Genomic DNA, 18,605 nt, shown 5'->3' on the forward strand with positions numbered 1-18,605 from the left:
GAGAGTTTTACAATTGTGTCTCCCCATTTTTTTTATTTCCTGAAGTGCTCTTCTCTCTGTGTCAGTGATGTTATCCTCATAATGACAGAAAGGCTTGTTCTCTATCTTGTCCAGATCTCTACTGACCCCCTCCAAGAATACTTTTGCTTGTGGGCATATTGAGGAGTCTGGTAGGAAGGTGGATTTCTTTTTTAGTTTGGTATTAATTATTTCCGCCTCTGCCTGGGAAGGGTCACCAAGGGGTTCAACATCGCGACCGTCGGAAAGGTCTTCAAGTAATCTTAAGGCTTCTCTGTCACTTTCTTCAAGGAATAGATCAATACGGGGTTGAGTGGGGTCTTGGTTGATATACCCAATATTCTGTCACATAATGTTGACACAGTTTTCTTGTCTTTTCTTATAGAATTTCTTAAGGAGCAACTTCCTTACAAACAGGTTAAGATCTTTCTCGCATTCAAATCTGTCAAGGGGTTTAGTAAGAGAAAAATCGGTGGGATTTACCTCCGATATCGTCTGGTCTCCCTGTGGTCTTCTCGCTACTCTCTGGGTCCCCTCTTTCCTCTTCTTTCCCCTCCTGATTCTCTTATATCTCGTCCCAGGTTGTCCCTGACATCCCTGGGACTGACCCCTAAAAAATTCCGTCTAGATCTTAGACTGGGAAATTTCCGATTGAGTACTCTCGGATGAGTCAATTTCAGCGGTAGTGTATCCTCTGGTTGTCTCAAAGGGCTTTCTTTTCTGTGGAAAATTCCACCTATAGACCCTATTGGTGTGGAAGTAATTTAAGTCTCTCTGTAATTTATTCTTTTTGCGACTGATAATCTCATTTTCTATGTTGTCCAAATCTGACTTGATTTTATGATATATTTTTTGGAATTTCTCCAATTTTTCAAAGTTTTTCAATTTGTCACTTAGAGTTGAGATATCATGTGCATGTTTTTTTAGCATCAACTCATCATGTTTGATCAGTATACTTATCAGGTTTAATGAACAATTCGTGAGTGTTTTTTCCCATTCTATTTTTAGGGATTCATCTGCAAGTTCAAACGAGGGGAAAACTTTGGGTCGAAGCCCTCTGGGTGTGATCTGTTTCATGTAATTTTCAAAGGTCGCTTTATTCCAAAACGCCTTTGTTTGTTTGGTAAGCGTCGTTTTGAGATTGTATAAATCATTCACCCAATCTTCCTGTGTAGTGTCCATGTGTGTAATATCTTTATCCAACATTGGCCCTTATTCACATTGGCGCGTACACATGCGAATTCGCACGTTTCACCCTGCTACCCCCATTGTGCATGTGCAGCTAGCGCACTGCGCATGTGCAATGTAATTAAAAAATACTCGCAAGCAAACTTTCGCAGAGATTTCTCCATGCGAACGAGTGCATCGGTAGTAGGCGTGCAGTGGGCGTTAGCATGGGCGCGACCATTATAATGAGCAAAAGTGGGCGTACACATGGGCGTTCACTATGAGTGGTGGGAGTGCTTTCGCATGAGTGCAAGAGGGATTGTTCCCCTCCAACGCAAAACTTTTCGCCAGCTCAAAGCAGGTTTTTAGTTTCGCACACCTTGCTCCTTGTAATGTGCTCATTCGTACGGAGCAAACACACGCACGAAATGGCTAAATCAATGGGTAAATTAATGGCACCTGCACACTATTGACACCAATACATGGTTGATTTCATGAGACAATTACCTCAGCACAACTTCTGATTGCATACCACCAGCAATCAAGTGTTAGCAGATACAAACTTCTTCTGTTGCTAAAGTTATTTTGACCAAACCAATGCGCTAAAACCAAACAAATCCCACCCCTATAAATTTGCCTTATGTAACATACCATCACTATTGTCATTTCTACTCTGCTATATTTAGCATGTTGCCCCTGTCAACATTAGTCGACATGTGTCACCTCACATGCAACATAGATATCAGATACTTCCTTTACAACACAACACATGTGCATACTAGTATTTGGTTTGCTAACATTTGGGGAGTAGAGCATGTTCGTTAGCAACAAGAAAAGGGAGTGAGTGGTGCGCTATCAACAGCAGCTGGCACTGGGTTGTCAGACCCAAAATGTATATTTAGGAAGAAAAAAGTAATGTGCCAGCGCTGGCTGAATAATTAGAAAGACCAGACGGTGTCTCAAAAATATTACAAATTTAATTAGACATATATAAAAACAATAATAATAATCAAGAAAAATAATAAACACATAAAAATAATGATAAAATTAGAATTGAGCACAGAATGCTTGATGAAATTTTGCGGAGCTCCACACTTGTGGAATAAAAGTGAAAGTTAGTGATATTACCATCTGTAGACTTAGGTGTATTGAATGGAAACACCAGAAGGAAGGTGATGATGAAGTCCCATTAGAAACAACCTGAGAAGGAATGCAGGTGTACTTCTCCCTATTTGGCGTCTTCTCCTTATATAGGCTGGATGATTAGGAACTAAACTGAGGAAGCCGGACAGCAAACATCCGGGGAAACGCGTTGAGCTGCAATTAACCACCATCTTCCATCTCTCCAAGTGATGCCCCATCTCCCACAGACGTCCACCATCTCCTAAATCTCTCATTGGATTACAAATTGCTTATGGGACTTCAGTTTAGTTCCTAATCATCCAGCCTATATAAGGAGAAGACGCCAAATAGGGAGAAGTACACCTGCATTCCTTCTCAGGTTGTTTCTAATGGGACTTCATCATCACCTTCCTTCTGGTGTTTCCATTCAATACACCTAAGTCTACAGATGGTAATATCACTAACTTTCACTTTTATTCCACAAGTGTGGAGCTCCGCAAAATTTCATCAAGCATTCTGTGCTCAATTCTAATTTTATCATTATTTTTATGTGTTTATTATTTTTCTTGATTATTATTATTGTTTTTATATATGTCTAATTAAATTTGTAATATTTTTGAGACATCGTCTGGTCTTTCTAATTATTCAGCCAGCGCTGGCACATTACTTTTTTCATGTTCGTTAGCAGCTTGAGGTGAGTGTGCGTGCGCAAATGTGTGGGTGCGTGCGACCAGTTACACGTACGCGCAATGATAGACCACCCCCCTTCTTAGTATGGTTGCGTGCGAATGATTTCGCAAGCACTGTAGGCGTGCCTTCGCCCGATGCGTGCGTGTGGTTTTTTCCGTAAGAGTGCTTGCGAATGTGCATGCGAGCGATTGTCTCTAGATTTTTCTTGAAATTGGTCTGTCTATCGCTGAGTTCCTGACTCAGACTAAACGTTGTAGAAGACGATGCCATGTTTGGAAAAAGTGACATGATAAGAATATTTGTATTCTGTTGGGGTATGAGCTATCCGGTGCCTCACACTCGGGATACAACTCAGAATAATATTCTATTTGGTATTTCACACAAGTGTGCCGTGCTGACTGATAGAAGATGAAATTAATCACCATACAATTTGGACAGAGAGATAAAAGGTTTAGTCAGTCGCACTGAAATAAATGTTTGTCATGTATATAAAGTGGACCCTCTTTTTCTTATTGGCCTCAATTGGTATAAGGTATGAGGGTGTGTTCTATTTCACAAGTGATCTTCTAGAAGGTGCTAAATAAATAAGAAGTAGATTCTGATTGGTTGCCCATAGCAACATCCCTTGTGAAATAGAACTCCCATGTTAGTAAATTTCTCCACAGTCTCTAATTGTGAATGTTATCTGTGAAACAAATCATGTTACACTGTTTGGCTAGGAAACACTGTATCAGAACATTTTATTATGCATATAAAAACCCATTTTAATTTAGCTTGCTATATATCATTTTAATTAGCAAAAGCTGCTTGTACATCTAATTAACACCCCAATGTGCAGAACATGCATTTAATGGGGAAGATAATGGAAAAGTTATATGTACAGTATACAAGCTATATTTACAAATCAAAGTATAATCTTGCATTTTTAAGATGAGAAATAATGTTTGGGTGAGTTATAATTGGCAAAAAAAATTAATTGGCATTAAATTTGGCAATTTTGTATATATATAATGGTGTGGGGTATAATACTCCAATGAGGGCACTCACCACAATCTCAGAAGATTTCCTTTTAATAAGGGTACTTTACTACATTAAACAGCTTGTAGTCTACGTTTCTGGCCTTTCTCAAGAGGAGACATCAGTTAACATCCACACAGCTCCAGAGTCAGGATATATAGATATATATATATAGATATATATATATATATAGATATATATATATATATCTATATATATATATATTCTCCTCGTTTTTTTTTTTTTTATACCATTTCCTGATCAGGCAGTTTAGCATCCAAAGCAGCTTTGGGACATACTGTACAATACAATACAATACAATAGTAGTAACAGTGGAAATGAGAGCATGAGTACAAAGCAATCTGCAGTCCTGCAACCATACGAAGTCAGACAGTACTGTACTGTATATTTACATTTATAGTTACCTTGTGTGATCTGTATTCAGTGATCTTGTAGCCCAGCACTCTGTATTCAATGATCATGTAGCCCGTCACTCATCTGTAAAGCATATTATCACTGCCAAAGGCATAACTAACATAGGTGCAAGGGGTGCAGCTGCTATGGGGTGCAAAGCTGATGAGGACCCACCTTTACTGTCTAAGTAACATAATTAACATATATTTATCACCATCAGTTGCTAAATGGGGACCCTTACTAACTTTTGCTATGGGGCCTACAAATATCTAGTTACACCCCTGATTACTGTACTTTATTTCTTTGGAGGCCTAAAACATGTGCAATGGTGATTTTGAAAAGCAACATCTGGTGGATGAACTCAAGCATTACACTCACTGGCAACGCCATACACCACACTTCACTTAGCCACACTGTGCTACATTGTGATACACTGCAGTGTGCTTTGGGTAAGGTGAGCGTGGCTACATCTGTAGCTCCTGTGCTTTCAGTCTTGTTCTTATTTACCTTACTTAATATTTCCATGTCTGTACTTTTCTTGTTAGCAAATCATGGTGGTGAAGAAAGTTGCTGTGATTGGAGCAGGAGCCAGCGGTTTGGCAGCCATAAAGTCTTGCATTGATGAGGGACTGGAACCCATATGCTTTGAAAAGAGTGATGATATTGGAGGTCTCTGGAGATATAATGTAAGTATAGAATGTTTTTTTGCAATTATAAATAGTTGCCAAATGCATGTAGCAGGCAAGAAACCATTAAGAGAACTGCAAACCGCGTGGCTGAACAAATGCCAGAATCACCTACAACTGCTCACTGCCTATAACTGCTTGCAGTCGAATTTGAATGGGACTGCAAATTAATTCAAAAAGTATTACTATTTGTTATCCTGTCACACATCCATTCACAATTCACAAACCATTGAATGATTTTCCAGTAAGTCTGACCCTGCCCAACTCTGCAACAGAGAAAGGCTGATCAAGGCCGGCACTGGCATCATACACCATCCCTTAACACACCTGGGCAATCCTGCATTTTTTACTTTCAGAAAATGTCATGTGTCCATCTCCAAACACCAACTGCCATTTTTGGGGCAGCAAGGATGGTGTCATGGTCAGCATTACTGCCTCACAGCGCTGAGGTCATGGATTCTATTCCCACCATGGCCCTAACTGTGCAGAGTTTGTATATTCTCCCCGTGCTTGCGTGGGTTTCCTCCGGGTACTCCGGTTTCTTCCCACAATTCATAAATATACTGGTAGGTTAATTGTCTGCCAACAAAATTAACCTTAGAATGTCTGTGTTCGTGTAAATGTGGTAGGGAATATAGGCCCTTATTCAGATCTGATCGCAGTACAAATTGTTCTCAAAATGGGCAATACCATGTGCACTGCAGGTGTGGCAGATCTACACCTGCAGTGCACATTGGCTAATGGTCCGATTGGCTCATGGACCAATCAGTCAAGACTAGGGGTGGCCATGGTTTGGTTAAACCATCGATGGTCATCAATTCAATAGATGGCTACCATCTATGGCCACAATAATTTTGGTTACTGCATTAATGGCCATCCCTAAAACATAGGCTGGTTCATGGGGTGTGCGTCATATGTGGCTGTATATCCAGTCACTTCACTGCACTATCTCCTGTGCATTATTTGGTTATTTTTCAGATCAACCCACTATCCCTAAACATGACAAAAACACATCATACTAACAGTATATCCAGTAAGTGTAAAGCTATTCAAAAATAATGGATCCATGAATCCACACCCTCTGTTTCTATGACCACGTCTAAATTACTTTAAATTACATCAATACGAATTGCCGTATTTTCAGGATAGTAAATGTCAAAAATAAGTGTATTTCTGGATACAAATACACCTATTTTTTTTACAAATTTCCTTTAGTAAATTTCCCTCAATGTTTTTACTCAAGTCATACATATCATACAATCATAAAAAATACACCATATTGGCCAATATCATTTAAAAAAAATTCATATAAATGATTTTTTTATTAAACTGTACTGCCGCTATATATCTATCTACTGTTTGTCCGAGCCAAGCCTCATTTTCAGTGCTGCTTGTACAATTTCTTGTGAGTTTCACTGCACACATGTGCTGTTTGTCAGGGCCAAGCCTCATTTTCTAGGTTGCTTTCAGGGTGAACGCAACCTTGAAAACGAGGCTTAGCCCCGACAAACAGCATATGTGCACAGTGGAACACACAAGGATATTTTTAATAACAGACAAAAAAAAAAAAACAGTGTTACTGTATACTTGTTCTTAGATGCTGTATATAGGGGCAGTACAGTTTAATATAACAATCTTTTATATGATTACTCTTTAAAATGATATTGGCCAAAATTGCGTATTTTTTCTTATAATTTTAATGTGTATGTATAATGTATGAATTAAGCAAAACCATTATTCCGAACAGCACGGTTTCACTTGTTCATGTTTTTTCCAGGACTCAATGAGTCGATATATACATTTGATTTAATGGTGGTGTTTTCTGAATCCATATGGATCTGCACACAACGTAATTAATGATAAAGGTGATGCAGCAATTGCTCAGTCCGTAGCACACTATTGGCAGTCATTGGCATATCTTTGCACATACATTGAATCAGGCTATAGTTTCCTATAAAAGTGGAGCCAGGCATTTTGTATCTAAATCTGAATTTAGCACTTGGCCACTGATGTATGCATATTATCTTCAACATATGTATCATGATTTATTTTGTTATTTCACACAATTGTGTTTCCTATAACAGGACAATCCTGAAGATGGTAGAGCCAGTATTTATAAATCTGTCATTATTAACACATCCAAGGAGATGATGTGTTATAGTGATTTCCCAATCCCGGAGGATTTCCCAAACTACATGCACAACTCCAAAATCATGGATTATTTCCGGATGTACGCCGATAACTTCAACCTTCTGAAACACATCCAGTTTAAGGTACAACACAGAATAATTAACCCCAACATCACAGGATTTGTGTTTGTAAATACTGTACATATGTTTCTTAAATCTATCAAATTATAGATTGAATGTTGGCAAGCCGAACATAAAACATTTGTCTTCATATGAATTACTGGTAGGAAACCTAGAAAATATTTGATTGCATTGTGATAGGCCCTTATTCTGATCTGATCGCAGTACAAATTTGTTCTTAAAATGGGCAAAACCTGGCAGTGCATCAGCAGTAATATCATCACATCATCACTGGTGGCTTGCTGTGTATAAGCAATAACATGATCATCACATCATCACTGGTGGCTGGCAGTGTATCAGCAGTAGTATCACATCATCACTGGTGGCTGGCAGTGCATCAGTAGCTATATCACATCATCACTGGTGGCTGGCAGTGCATTAGTAGCTATATCACATCATCACTGGTGACTGGCAGTGCATCAGCAGTAATATAATCACATCATCACTGGTGGCTGGCAGTGCATCAGTAATATCATCACATCAATACTAGTGGCTGGCAGTGTATCAGTAGTTATATCATCACATCATCACTGGAGGCTGGCAGTGCATCAGTAGTAATATCATCGCAACATTACTGGTGGCTGGCAGTGCATCAGCAGTAATATCATCACCAGGGCCGGATTTAAGTAACAGGCCGCCCATGGGCACAACATTGTGCCCCCTCCCCCAACTTGCTGATGACCCCCCTTGCCACTGATGTAGCCGTCAGTCCCAGGTCTGGAGGAAGCGTCCTGTCCTCTCCTCTTCCCCAGTGCTGGAGATGTCACTGCTGCCACTGCAGCTGGTGCTCCAGTCACTTCCACAGTCACTGCCGTAGTGCTGCTGGGATATAGAGTAGCAGCCCTCCGTGTTTCAAGGACCCCCCCCATGAACCCCTCCCATGATTCGCGACACACACTTGCATTTTGTGGACCTCCCACGACCCCCTCCCGCAATTCGTGAACCCCCCACGACCCCCCCTCCCACATTTCGCAGACCCCTGCAAGAAGGGAGGATGTCATGCCGCCCCCAGCAGGTGCCGTCCATAGGCACGTGCCTCATGTGCCTAGTGGGAAATCCGGCCCTGATCATCACAACATTACTGGTGGCTGGCAGTGTATCAGCAGTAACATGATCATCACATCATCACTGGTGGCTGGCAGTGCATCAGCAGTAATATAATCACATCATCACTGGTGGCTGGCAGTGCATCAGTAATATCATCACATCATCACTGAGCTCGTTGCCTCGTTCTGAGCTCCAAGTCGGGGCGGGAATACCTGAACAGTGCTCGGGTCCGACTTGGATCCGAGGTGTTTTGGGGTGTCTGGATTTAGGAAATGAGTCTGCACACCACTAATCATAATGGGTGGCTGAAAGTGCATCAATAGTAATATCACATCATAATTTGTGGCTAGAAAGGCATCAGTAGTGATAATATCACATCATATTGTAACTTGTGGCTGGCAGTGCATAGTGCATCAGCAGTAATGGGGCCTGGACCTTTCTTGTCAAAGTAACATGTGCTACTAGATCTATTTCTCAACATTGGGTGGTTGAATAGGGGCCCTTACAAACCTTTGCTATGGGGTCTACATATATCTAGTTACGCCACTACTTAGGAAGTATGGTATGTATACTTTTAGATTATTCTATTTTATGGAGGTTTATTAAAACAAAGCAGTATAAAGTATAGATGTGCAGTGAACAGGACAGAGCCCCAACTCCCAGGCGCAGGACTTCCAAAAACCCGAGCAATTTTAGCACTTCATTTTTTTATTGTCATAAAAAATAGGTGCATTACATCACAAAAGGCACTGTGGGCAACATATTTGTAGTCATGTATATTAATTTTTGCTAGATTTGACTTTTAATTTTGCAGTACAGGTTGAGTATCCCTTATCCGAAATGCTCGGGACCACGAGCATTCCGAATAAGGGAATATTCCGGTTTTTGGAATAATTTTTTTTTAGCTATACTTACCTGTCCCCGATGGTCCCTCGGCGTCCATGGAGTCCTCCGGCGTCCACGGCAGGCCACCAGCACCGTCTCCGGCATCTCCAGCGGTCCCAGGAGTGCTTTGCGCAAGTTCCCAGGCGCGCCGGTGACGTCACCGGCGCACTCGCGCAAAGCACTCCTGGGACCGCTGGAGACGCCGGAGAGGATGCTGAAGGCCTGCTATGGACGCCGGAGGACTTGGTAAGTATTAAAAGAGGGGGGGGAACAAATTTTTTTTTTAATTATTCCAAAAAACCACGGTTTTTGGAATAATTCGGATACGGGATACCCAACCTATACCATTTATTCTTATGTGGGTCTTTTCTATTATTTTATCAGTCTCATAGGGTTAACAATACCTCCCAACATTGGTGGCAGTGGAGGAGGGGCAGTTAGGCATGACCTTGTGGTCAGGGGATATGGCCTATGGTAGCAGTGCTTCCATTAGGTAACCCCTCCTCCCATTTACCCTGCTGTGGGAGGCATGGCCAGTGCTCTGAGATCTGTGGTTGATTCCCCCAGCCCCTGTCTCACTGAATAGACGTTTATTCACCGCTGCTCTCCGTAGCAAGGGGGACATTCAACTGCCCACCCTCTAACTGCAAAATTCGGGACATTTGGGAGGTATGGGCTAATTGTATTGCTTGATAGTTTTAACATATTAACATGTTACTTAATACAGTACTAATAAACCTATTTCAGATCACTGTTTGCAGTATAAAGAAAAGTGAAAACTTCTCAACCACTGGTCAGTGGGTTATTACCACTGAGAAAGAGGGGATGCAAGAAGTAAGCATCGTTGATGCAGTGATGATATGTACAGGACATCATACATTCCCTAATTTACCTCTGTCCTCTTTTCCAGGTAAGCGTTCTCTGTCAATATTATTGTTGCTGTTATTATTATAATTAGTATTATTTGTAAAGCAGCCCTAACTTAGTATGAAGCTTTGCTTTGGTGAATAATTAGACAGAAAACCAAGGCCCTTATTCTGGTTGGTGCGGTAATATCCGCGTGCGTTCGTCCCGCCGATGTTTTGTGTCTGCGCATGTGCAGAGGCGTCTCTGCGCATGTGCGAGCGGGGCGTACGGCCAAATCCCGCATGAAATGTGAACACTCCGAACAGGGGGTGGAGAGGGGCGTGCATGCAAACGCTGGGCGTACGTATGGTAATGTGGCCGTGACGCACGTGTAGGGGGCGGACATATGACATCGCCGGATGTCAGCTGCCCGCCCAGATCCCTGCTTTTGCACGGAGAAATGTCCGTGTGGTCTGAGGTTGCGGGAGCTGGTGGAGCACTCGGTCCTGCATTCGAAGGTTTGCGACCATCGAATGTTGGGGGAGGTTCCCTGAGATGGAGGAGGCGTATTCCGTGAGAAATACACGTGCGGTCCGTTCAGCCAGCTTCTTACCGCCTACGGACGGAGTTGGCGATCCGTATGGAAGGCGGGGTTTCGCACGCACGGTCCTGGCCGCATATTCGGATCCGGCCGCACCGATCAGAATAAGGCCCCAAGTGACATTATTTACTAAGATGGGAGTTCTTTTGAAAATGTGATACATTGCTATAGGCACCCAATTAGATTCTATTATCTTCTAAAAGGTACTAAATAAATAAGAAGTAGATTCTGATTGGTTGTTATGGACCACATCCCATCTTCAATAGAATTCCCATCTTAATAAATAAACCTTCATGTATGAAGACTGACAAAATATAAGGGAATGTTGCTATAAAATGATAGTGGGTGAGTTAGCAATGGATTGGACTGTCACTGACAAGCTTTGGTTACAGGGCTGTCCCCAAATGTATCTTTCATTGTCATCATTAAGTAAACCTTTGGGGTTACCACAGAAACAGCAGTCTCATTCTCTAACCAGCAAAACACTAAAATATATAGTTTTATTCATCATAAATTAGGTAAATCTGGGCCACAATGCCTGCTAGTGATGTAATCCTGCTACCTTTTCCTTCGCTAGCTGTTCGCAAAGTGATTGACAGGAACCCATTGGCTAGGGGAGGTAACTGACCATTTAGTTGGACTGCTCAGAGAAAGGCGCTAGGCGTGCCTAGGTGAATAGAGAAAACACAAACTGCTGGTCTCCAAATATGGTGGGAGGCGGTTTTGGGGACGCTTGTCTGAGCTGTTATTACCAAAGCTGCTGCTACAAACAGGATGGTCAATTTTGGAAACCAATTGGAGTAAAAATAAAGAAAGATGCAGTGCTAAAAATGATTGATTTACAGATTGGATTTCCTTTACCATTTTATTCACTAAAACATGTGGTGAAATAAATCATTATTATAGTAAAAAGCAATCATTACTCAATAAAACTTTTTCTTAGATAAAAGACGGTAATAGTAATAATCCACCCTGTAATAAACGTTTTTCAAAGGAAGTCCGTTCCTACAGTATGTGCCTCAGGATAGTTCCATATTAAGTAGTTGCAAACAAGGTCAGTAAACTGATATAATTACCTTCCATTCAACATAGTTTGTGCTTATGGTGTCCCAATTCTCTCACCTATAGGTGATGGCTTGAAGGTCCCAATTAGCACAATGGCCTCTGTATGCAGATTGCAGAAGCCAAAATTCATCACAAATATGGGGGTAGATGGGTGCACAAAGGTTGATTCCTTAGCAGGAAAAGAGAGGCTGGAAAGTCTTAACTCACAAAATTGTCAATAGGTAGTTCCTGGGGCTGGTTGGGACTCCTTAGTAGATATGAAGCAGGGTGGATGTAAGCAACAGGCCTTATGCGTTTTGCTACAGCAGTAGCTTTATCAAAGTAGCCCCGATAAGCCTGTATTCATCAGTCACCAAATAAGTCCAAGGCTGCGCCGGCGCTTGTGATGAGTGGTGACCAGTGGAAAAATCAATCGATGGAGAGCGTCTTATGAATTGTTTCAGAAGATTCATAAGACGAGAAAATTAAATGTGATTAAGCAAAATATTATACAGTACTGTACATTGTACTGTGTGATTGTCAGTTTGCTAACATTCTTTGTATAGTAGGTTTGTAGGAACCTTCTGCAAAAATTTTACGTATTCTCAATGACGATGAGGCACCTTTTGGTCAAATGCCACTTAGAAATGATAAAAAAAAAGTTTGTACTATGATTACGTCTAACAGTATATGTTCCGAGATGTTGAACTTGGGAAATGGGACTAAACAGGGATGCCCTGTTTCACCTCTGTTTGCACTTTTTATAAAACCTCTTGCGTCATGCATTAGTGCTAATTGCACCATAGCTGGAATATCTATAGGGGTAGATCTCTAGTATAAGATTTCGCTATTTGCGGAAAACGTACCCGTTATGTTGTCTAACCCAACTATGTCTCTACCATCCCTGTTTTGCAAAAATAACCAATTTGGTGCTTTCTCAGGTTATAAGGTTAACCATAGGCGCTCTCTCTACACATCCTGCATAATATCAGGATTGATTTGGAAACCACTTACAATTCCAATGGCGACCCACATAGATTCACTATCTAGGAATTTATACCACCAAACAATATTCCCATCTGTATCATGTGAACTACACCCTCCTTCTTTGAAGGCTTCACAGGGACATCGATCTGGACCCCAATGTATATATCATGGAAAAACAGGCTTAATGCAGTAAAACTTAATGCTCTACCCATGCTCGACTGAGCCTTTTGATTCTATCTAAATTTATACACACGGTGGCCTCGGCCTTACCATGTTTAAAACTATATACTATGCCACACAGCTGAATCATATTATCTCCTGGCATTCCCCGCTTGGTATAAAGAAGTTGGTTGACATTAAGAATGTGTTATCCCCAAACTTGAGAGTGGACTCACTCCCATGGCTCCCTCTTATTCATAGACCAGCCTTGGCCTATGTTCACCCCACTATCCACTTTACACTAATGATCTGGATGAAATTAATAAACATTTTTCTCTCGCATATTACAAATCCCCACTCATGCCTTTATGGACACACCCATTATTTCCCACAGGGTTTTCTGATAGATGATCTGCATAATGGCTTTCTTCTGGTGTTTCATATTTTTTTTACATATTTATGGCGAAGTTGTGGTATGGTGCGTTTTTATTTATACATTTGTTGGGAATGCCCTGTGATCCAACAGTTCTAGTAAATGGCTGTACATTTCATGTCAACTGTTACCTCTTGCAGTGTTTCCTTGGATACGTTACTTCTTTATCTACATGGCCCATTACATTTGTGTGTAACACATTGGAAGTACTTACACTCCCCAGCTAAAAGTACATTAATTTATACAGTAGAAATACAAATCATACCTGATTGGCTATGTGCAGCTCCATAGACATCCATGTTATGAGAATAATATGGGTGTCAATGATCGGTTCCCACCATAGGTGTTAATGTTACATTTTTAACATTGCTGCCTATGGAGGGAGCCACTAATTGATCCTGACCGCAAAGTCAAGTGGGGTCAAACACATACTTGACCCCATTTGACTATGCAGACAGGATCAATTAGCAGCTCCCTCCATAGGCAGCAATGTTAAAAATTGAACATTGCCAACTACAGTACGGTGGGAATTCTACAGGACAAGGGTACCGAACCGTCGGGTCAAGATGTAGGTCAGCTATATATCTTTGTGTGGGCTCTGTATGTAAAAAATGTTCTCTAAGTTCCAACATGCGGCCCATGATTGCTGAGACTCATAGTTCCACAGCAGAAACCACTAGGTTTATCTTTATTTTACACAAACATCAGCCCGGTGACCAAAGTCCAGGGGCAGTGGGGACAGCCATGGCCCAGGCTGACTGGCCAGGGGTTAATACTTTGGCTGGGGGACTTGTATAAAAAGGTCCCCCCAGGCTGTGGCATTACCTTGCTGGCTGGTTGGGCCCGGTGCTGGTTCTCAAAAAGGCTAAAGCCAAATATGCCTGGAAAGTCAGTTGTATTTTGCAGCCGTATTTTCGTGGAAATTACAGTAGCTGCCGTATTGCGGCAATTAGTGGATAAGGAATCACCAATCACTCAAAAATAAGACACCAGCCAATCTGAAAGCCAACGTTTCAGAGCCGATAGGCTCCTTTATCATGGTGCAGGAGACTCCTTTATCAAGGTGCAGGATGCCCCTTACTAAATTGCAAGAGAATTGCAAATAAATCACTAATCGCTATTCACACGCAAATCCATACATAATTCCTGAACCATCAAAAGGATTTTTCTGTCTTTGCAAATCTGAGTAGCTCCGAGGATTCCACTAATCTGCAATTTAGGCAGGCTGTTCAGCACTGATGTAAGAGACCCATCCTGAAAATGCCAGGGCACCCCTAGAAAACTGCAGGTTTCCACCCCCAAATGCCAGCTTCCTGTTCCAAATTGTGAGAGGACTACAATTACGATCTGTGCCCATTTTCTAACGCTACTTCACATCGCACATGTGCAATGCATATGGTACACATGCAGTCGTTCGTTAAAAAGTAGATTTCCAAATTCAATGATTAGCAATCCATGCTGATTTAGGCTCTTGGTGGTATAATAATGATGTCATGTCAGCAGTTATAGGTGGCAGTCCCAGTGTAGAAACCACTGCTACTAAATTATGAACACAATTCTCAGTGTTTGCAGCTTATTGAGCAAACAGGCTAATTAGCTGCTAGGCATATTGATGCTTTTTTAGAGGCTGACTGATTTCATTGACTGATTTTAATTAATTCAATATGCAAACCCCCCCATAAAAGCATGGCCTTGTAAAATGTATGAAGAGTGTTTTATTTTTTATTTCCTTTTTAGGAATAGAAAAATATAAAGGGCAGTACATGCATAGTCGGGATTACAAGGCACCAGATGATTTTAGAAATAAAAGAGTTGTAGTGATCGGAATTGGGAACTCCGGTGGGGACCTAGCCGTGGAACTAAGCAGGACAGCACAACAGGTACGTGGCTTTTATGGGATACTTTGTCACGTGGCATAGCCAGGGGTAGCCAGTCCTCGAGAGGTACCAACAGTTAACATTTTCCAGGTCTCCTCAAAGAGGCTCTGATTCAAAACCATTTGGAATAGGCTGAAATCAGTGCCCCTTCCAATGGTGGGGTGTCTGCGGATGCGCAAGTGCATATTCGTGTATGTGCAGACCCCGGCAATGAATGGCTTCAGCTTTACTTACTTTCCGGGCCGTTTATTGTGGGAAGGGGGGCCAGGAGCAGAAATGGGGCTGAGACTGACTTGAGGGTCTAAGTCAGGAGAAATCATTCGATGGTCGGCAACCATTGAATGATTTCTCCTGCTAGCAGATGCATGCGAGGGGATGTGTTAGCAAACACATCCCCGGCTTGCATGGTACCGAGGGGATTTGGCATCAGGTAGGGGTGGGGCAGTACACATTTGATGGGGCGGCATTTCAGCACTTGGTAAGCAGCAATTTTTGCGGCTTACCGAGCCAAGCTGAATGAGGTCCAGAATCAAGTAAAATAAATGAGCTCCACCTGTGGTTTGTCAGTGCGCAATGAATGCACCTGTGCAGCATCTACAGTAGGTGGTATGGAAAACGTTAACATTTGGCAGCTCTCGAGAACTGGAGTTGGCTAGTGGTATAGGCAGTTGTGGTGGTATGTAACGTTATTAAATGCTTAACTTCTAAGCAGTAAATAATAGATATCTGACTCATGTATCAGAATGTACTTAGTAAATGTGCTGGCGTGGGTTTAGTCAGCCCAAACTATTCTGCTAAGTTAATTTGCCTTTACAAAAATTAACCCTAGTGTGGAAGTGTGTGCATGTAGATGTGTTTAGAGCAGATGAGCCAAGTGGTACTTATGTCCCATCAAATTCTATGAAATGTCAAAAAGGGCCTTGCAAATAATCTTCAGAGTGGTGGTTTAATCTTTTACCCACCACTTTATGAAATTCTCACATATTCTGTTTACACTGGTACACCGGCATAACTGTACCCATCTCTGCTCTGAACAACACTGTGAGCTTGTGAATGAGCTCCATAAAGTGGATGTAGTCCATAGAATACACTGAAGTATATTTCACAAAAGAAATGTAGCAGGTCTAACAAATTAGTGTCAAATCACCCACACCATCTTGGCGTCACGGCTACCTGAAAGATGTCAATAACAGGTTAGCACACTTGACACCATCAGCCTCACCGTGCTCAACAATAAATGCATACCAGAGAAGGGGAGAAGAAAAGGAACCGCAGCCGACCAGACCTTGAGGCACACTGCACAGAAACCCCCGGAGTAAACTAGCAAGGATGTCATGTCAGACTGAAATTAAGCTAAATTGTGCCCCCGGGGGAAAGTGGACCACCTCAAGACTCCCGCTAAAGTGAGACGAGTACTTATGCATCCAGTTGGCTACAGTCAGGCAGATGGACAGATAAACCAGGCCGAATGTATCTGCTGAATGCTGCCGAACGCCATCGACCCAGAGACTGTATCGCTGCGTCGGAGTGGCCCGCAGCAGCAGCAGACATGGCTGCCCCGATCCAGAAGGAGTGAGTTCCAAACTCCCTCGGATCGAGGCCAGGGGAGCCCAAAGCACGTCCCAACACGTGACAGAACTGGTACTTGGTCAATGAAAAACCATCTAGGTGCATTAACCACGCTCCAGGGCGGTTGGGTCGCACCAGTGCAAAGGCTCATACCATCGCCACAGCTAACAGCCGTCTCACTGTCGACACTGAGTGTCCACCGGAGTACAAACTCCACACAAAAGCCATCATGACCTCACGAGGAGTTTTACCTGCCTGGGGGGCGGGCAGTTTGAACTGCTCCCACTCAAGCTAGCCGGCTTGATAGCATTGAAGTGTCCAAGGCGCAATGGCCCACATGGCTAGTTCCTCCATGCTGGCCTGATCCCCTGCCAAACATAATGAGGACAGGGCTCACCAACCAAGTCTGCCCCCGGAGCTAGAGACCGAAACCTAACCCAGTCTCCTCTGGACAATGTATCGGCAATCGAGTTGATGGCCTGCACCACCCCCAGGTTATCACACCAGAAGGTGATGCAGGCATCGCGCAAACTATCGCCCCACAGCTCCATAGCCACCATGATTGGAAAGAGGGCTAGCAGCAGCATGTTCCCATGAGACCCTCCCTGACCCAATCCCCCGGCCAGAGGGCGGCACACGAAGAGCCATGCAGGAAAGCCCCAAAAACTACCCCCCCCCCCGCAGCATTGGTGAACAATTGCACCTCACCACTGCTCCGAGAGGGGCCAGGCCAGATCAGGACCCCGTTAAACCGCCTAAGGAACACCCCACACACCCGCAAGTCACGCTTCAATTCTGCATTCAAAAGCACAAAGAATGGTGGCCTAACGCTGCCCTCTATGGAGCGCTCGAGTTTTCAACAGAAAAACTTGCCCCATCAGAATTACCCTGCAGGCAAAATGGAACAATCACAGAAGGGACTACAGCTGGTGCACCCGAAGCTTACCGGAGACCAGAGACCGCGCAATTGCCCCTTGTAGCCGTACAAGCTTAGCAATGGGCAAGCAGCAGCATCCAGCAACCGTATCAATTTCAATGCCCGAGGAGAGGCACGTGACCGCCCCTCCCTCTTGTCCATCGCTATCGGTACCCTGAAATTGCTAGACAGCTGTTGCATCTTGCCCAGCAGAACCCCGCACCGCGGTAATCCTTTTCCGCCTGCACCGTCATCGTAAAGAAGTTATCATATTTCCCCTCCTTGATCCTGTCTCGCATGCTGCACCACAGTCCCGGCTCTCCCGTCTACTGCTGCTAATGAGAAGTGACACTCGGAAAATGGCTGCCCCCATACAGCAGACCATTTTTAAGGTTGCTAGAGGAGGCTGCTGCCTCCTCTAGCATCCTCAAAGACTGTCTGCAGTATGGGGGCAACCATTTTCCGAGTGTCACTTCTCATTAGCAGCAGTAGACGGGAGAGCCGGGACCCAGCGCAGACAGAAGAGGCAGGGGCAGAAGGAAGTGTTAAACAATAGCACCCCCCGGCGCTCACACCCTCAGCACTCCCTGCCACCTGCGGGACTATAGTTACGCCACTGACTATGTGTCTGAAGATTTTTACTTCAAGATGTTGAGACACTGTTGCACTAATGAGGCTTTGTAAAGAATGGAATAGATACTATTCTGCAACGGTGTTTTCTTATACCCCTTTTAATATTGCAGCTACAGTAAGTACCGGGTACAAGCCGGTTTGACCCTGTAACTAGTGCGATGTAAAAGGGGTTACCGTGTCCCTAA

General features: G+C 43.0%; 1 protein-coding gene across 3 annotated transcripts in view; it reads left to right on the forward strand.

Annotated features, from left to right (window-relative positions):
- The window catches only part of LOC146026249 (flavin-containing monooxygenase 5-like), a 58,113-nt gene that overhangs the window by 23,253 nt on the left and 16,255 nt on the right, over positions 1-18,605 (forward strand). For 2 of the 3 annotated variants that reach the window (XM_083156737.1, XM_083156738.1), the window contains exons 2-5: positions 4,974-5,114; positions 7,199-7,387; positions 10,103-10,265; positions 15,163-15,305. In XM_083156737.1, the coding sequence (XP_083012863.1) occupies positions 4,974-5,114; positions 7,199-7,387; positions 10,103-10,265; positions 15,163-15,305 (636 nt within the window). Of the gene's footprint in view, positions 1-1,026; positions 1,142-4,973; positions 5,115-7,198; positions 7,388-10,102; positions 10,266-15,162; positions 15,306-18,605 lie in introns of those variants that run through there. The other variant, XM_083156739.1, reaches the window with a different exon arrangement.

This window comes from Crinia signifera, chromosome 8 (genome assembly GCF_055691185.1).
Source record: "Crinia signifera chromosome 8, ASM5569118v1, whole genome shotgun sequence".
Taxonomy (NCBI): Eukaryota; Metazoa; Chordata; class Amphibia; order Anura; family Myobatrachidae; genus Crinia; species Crinia signifera.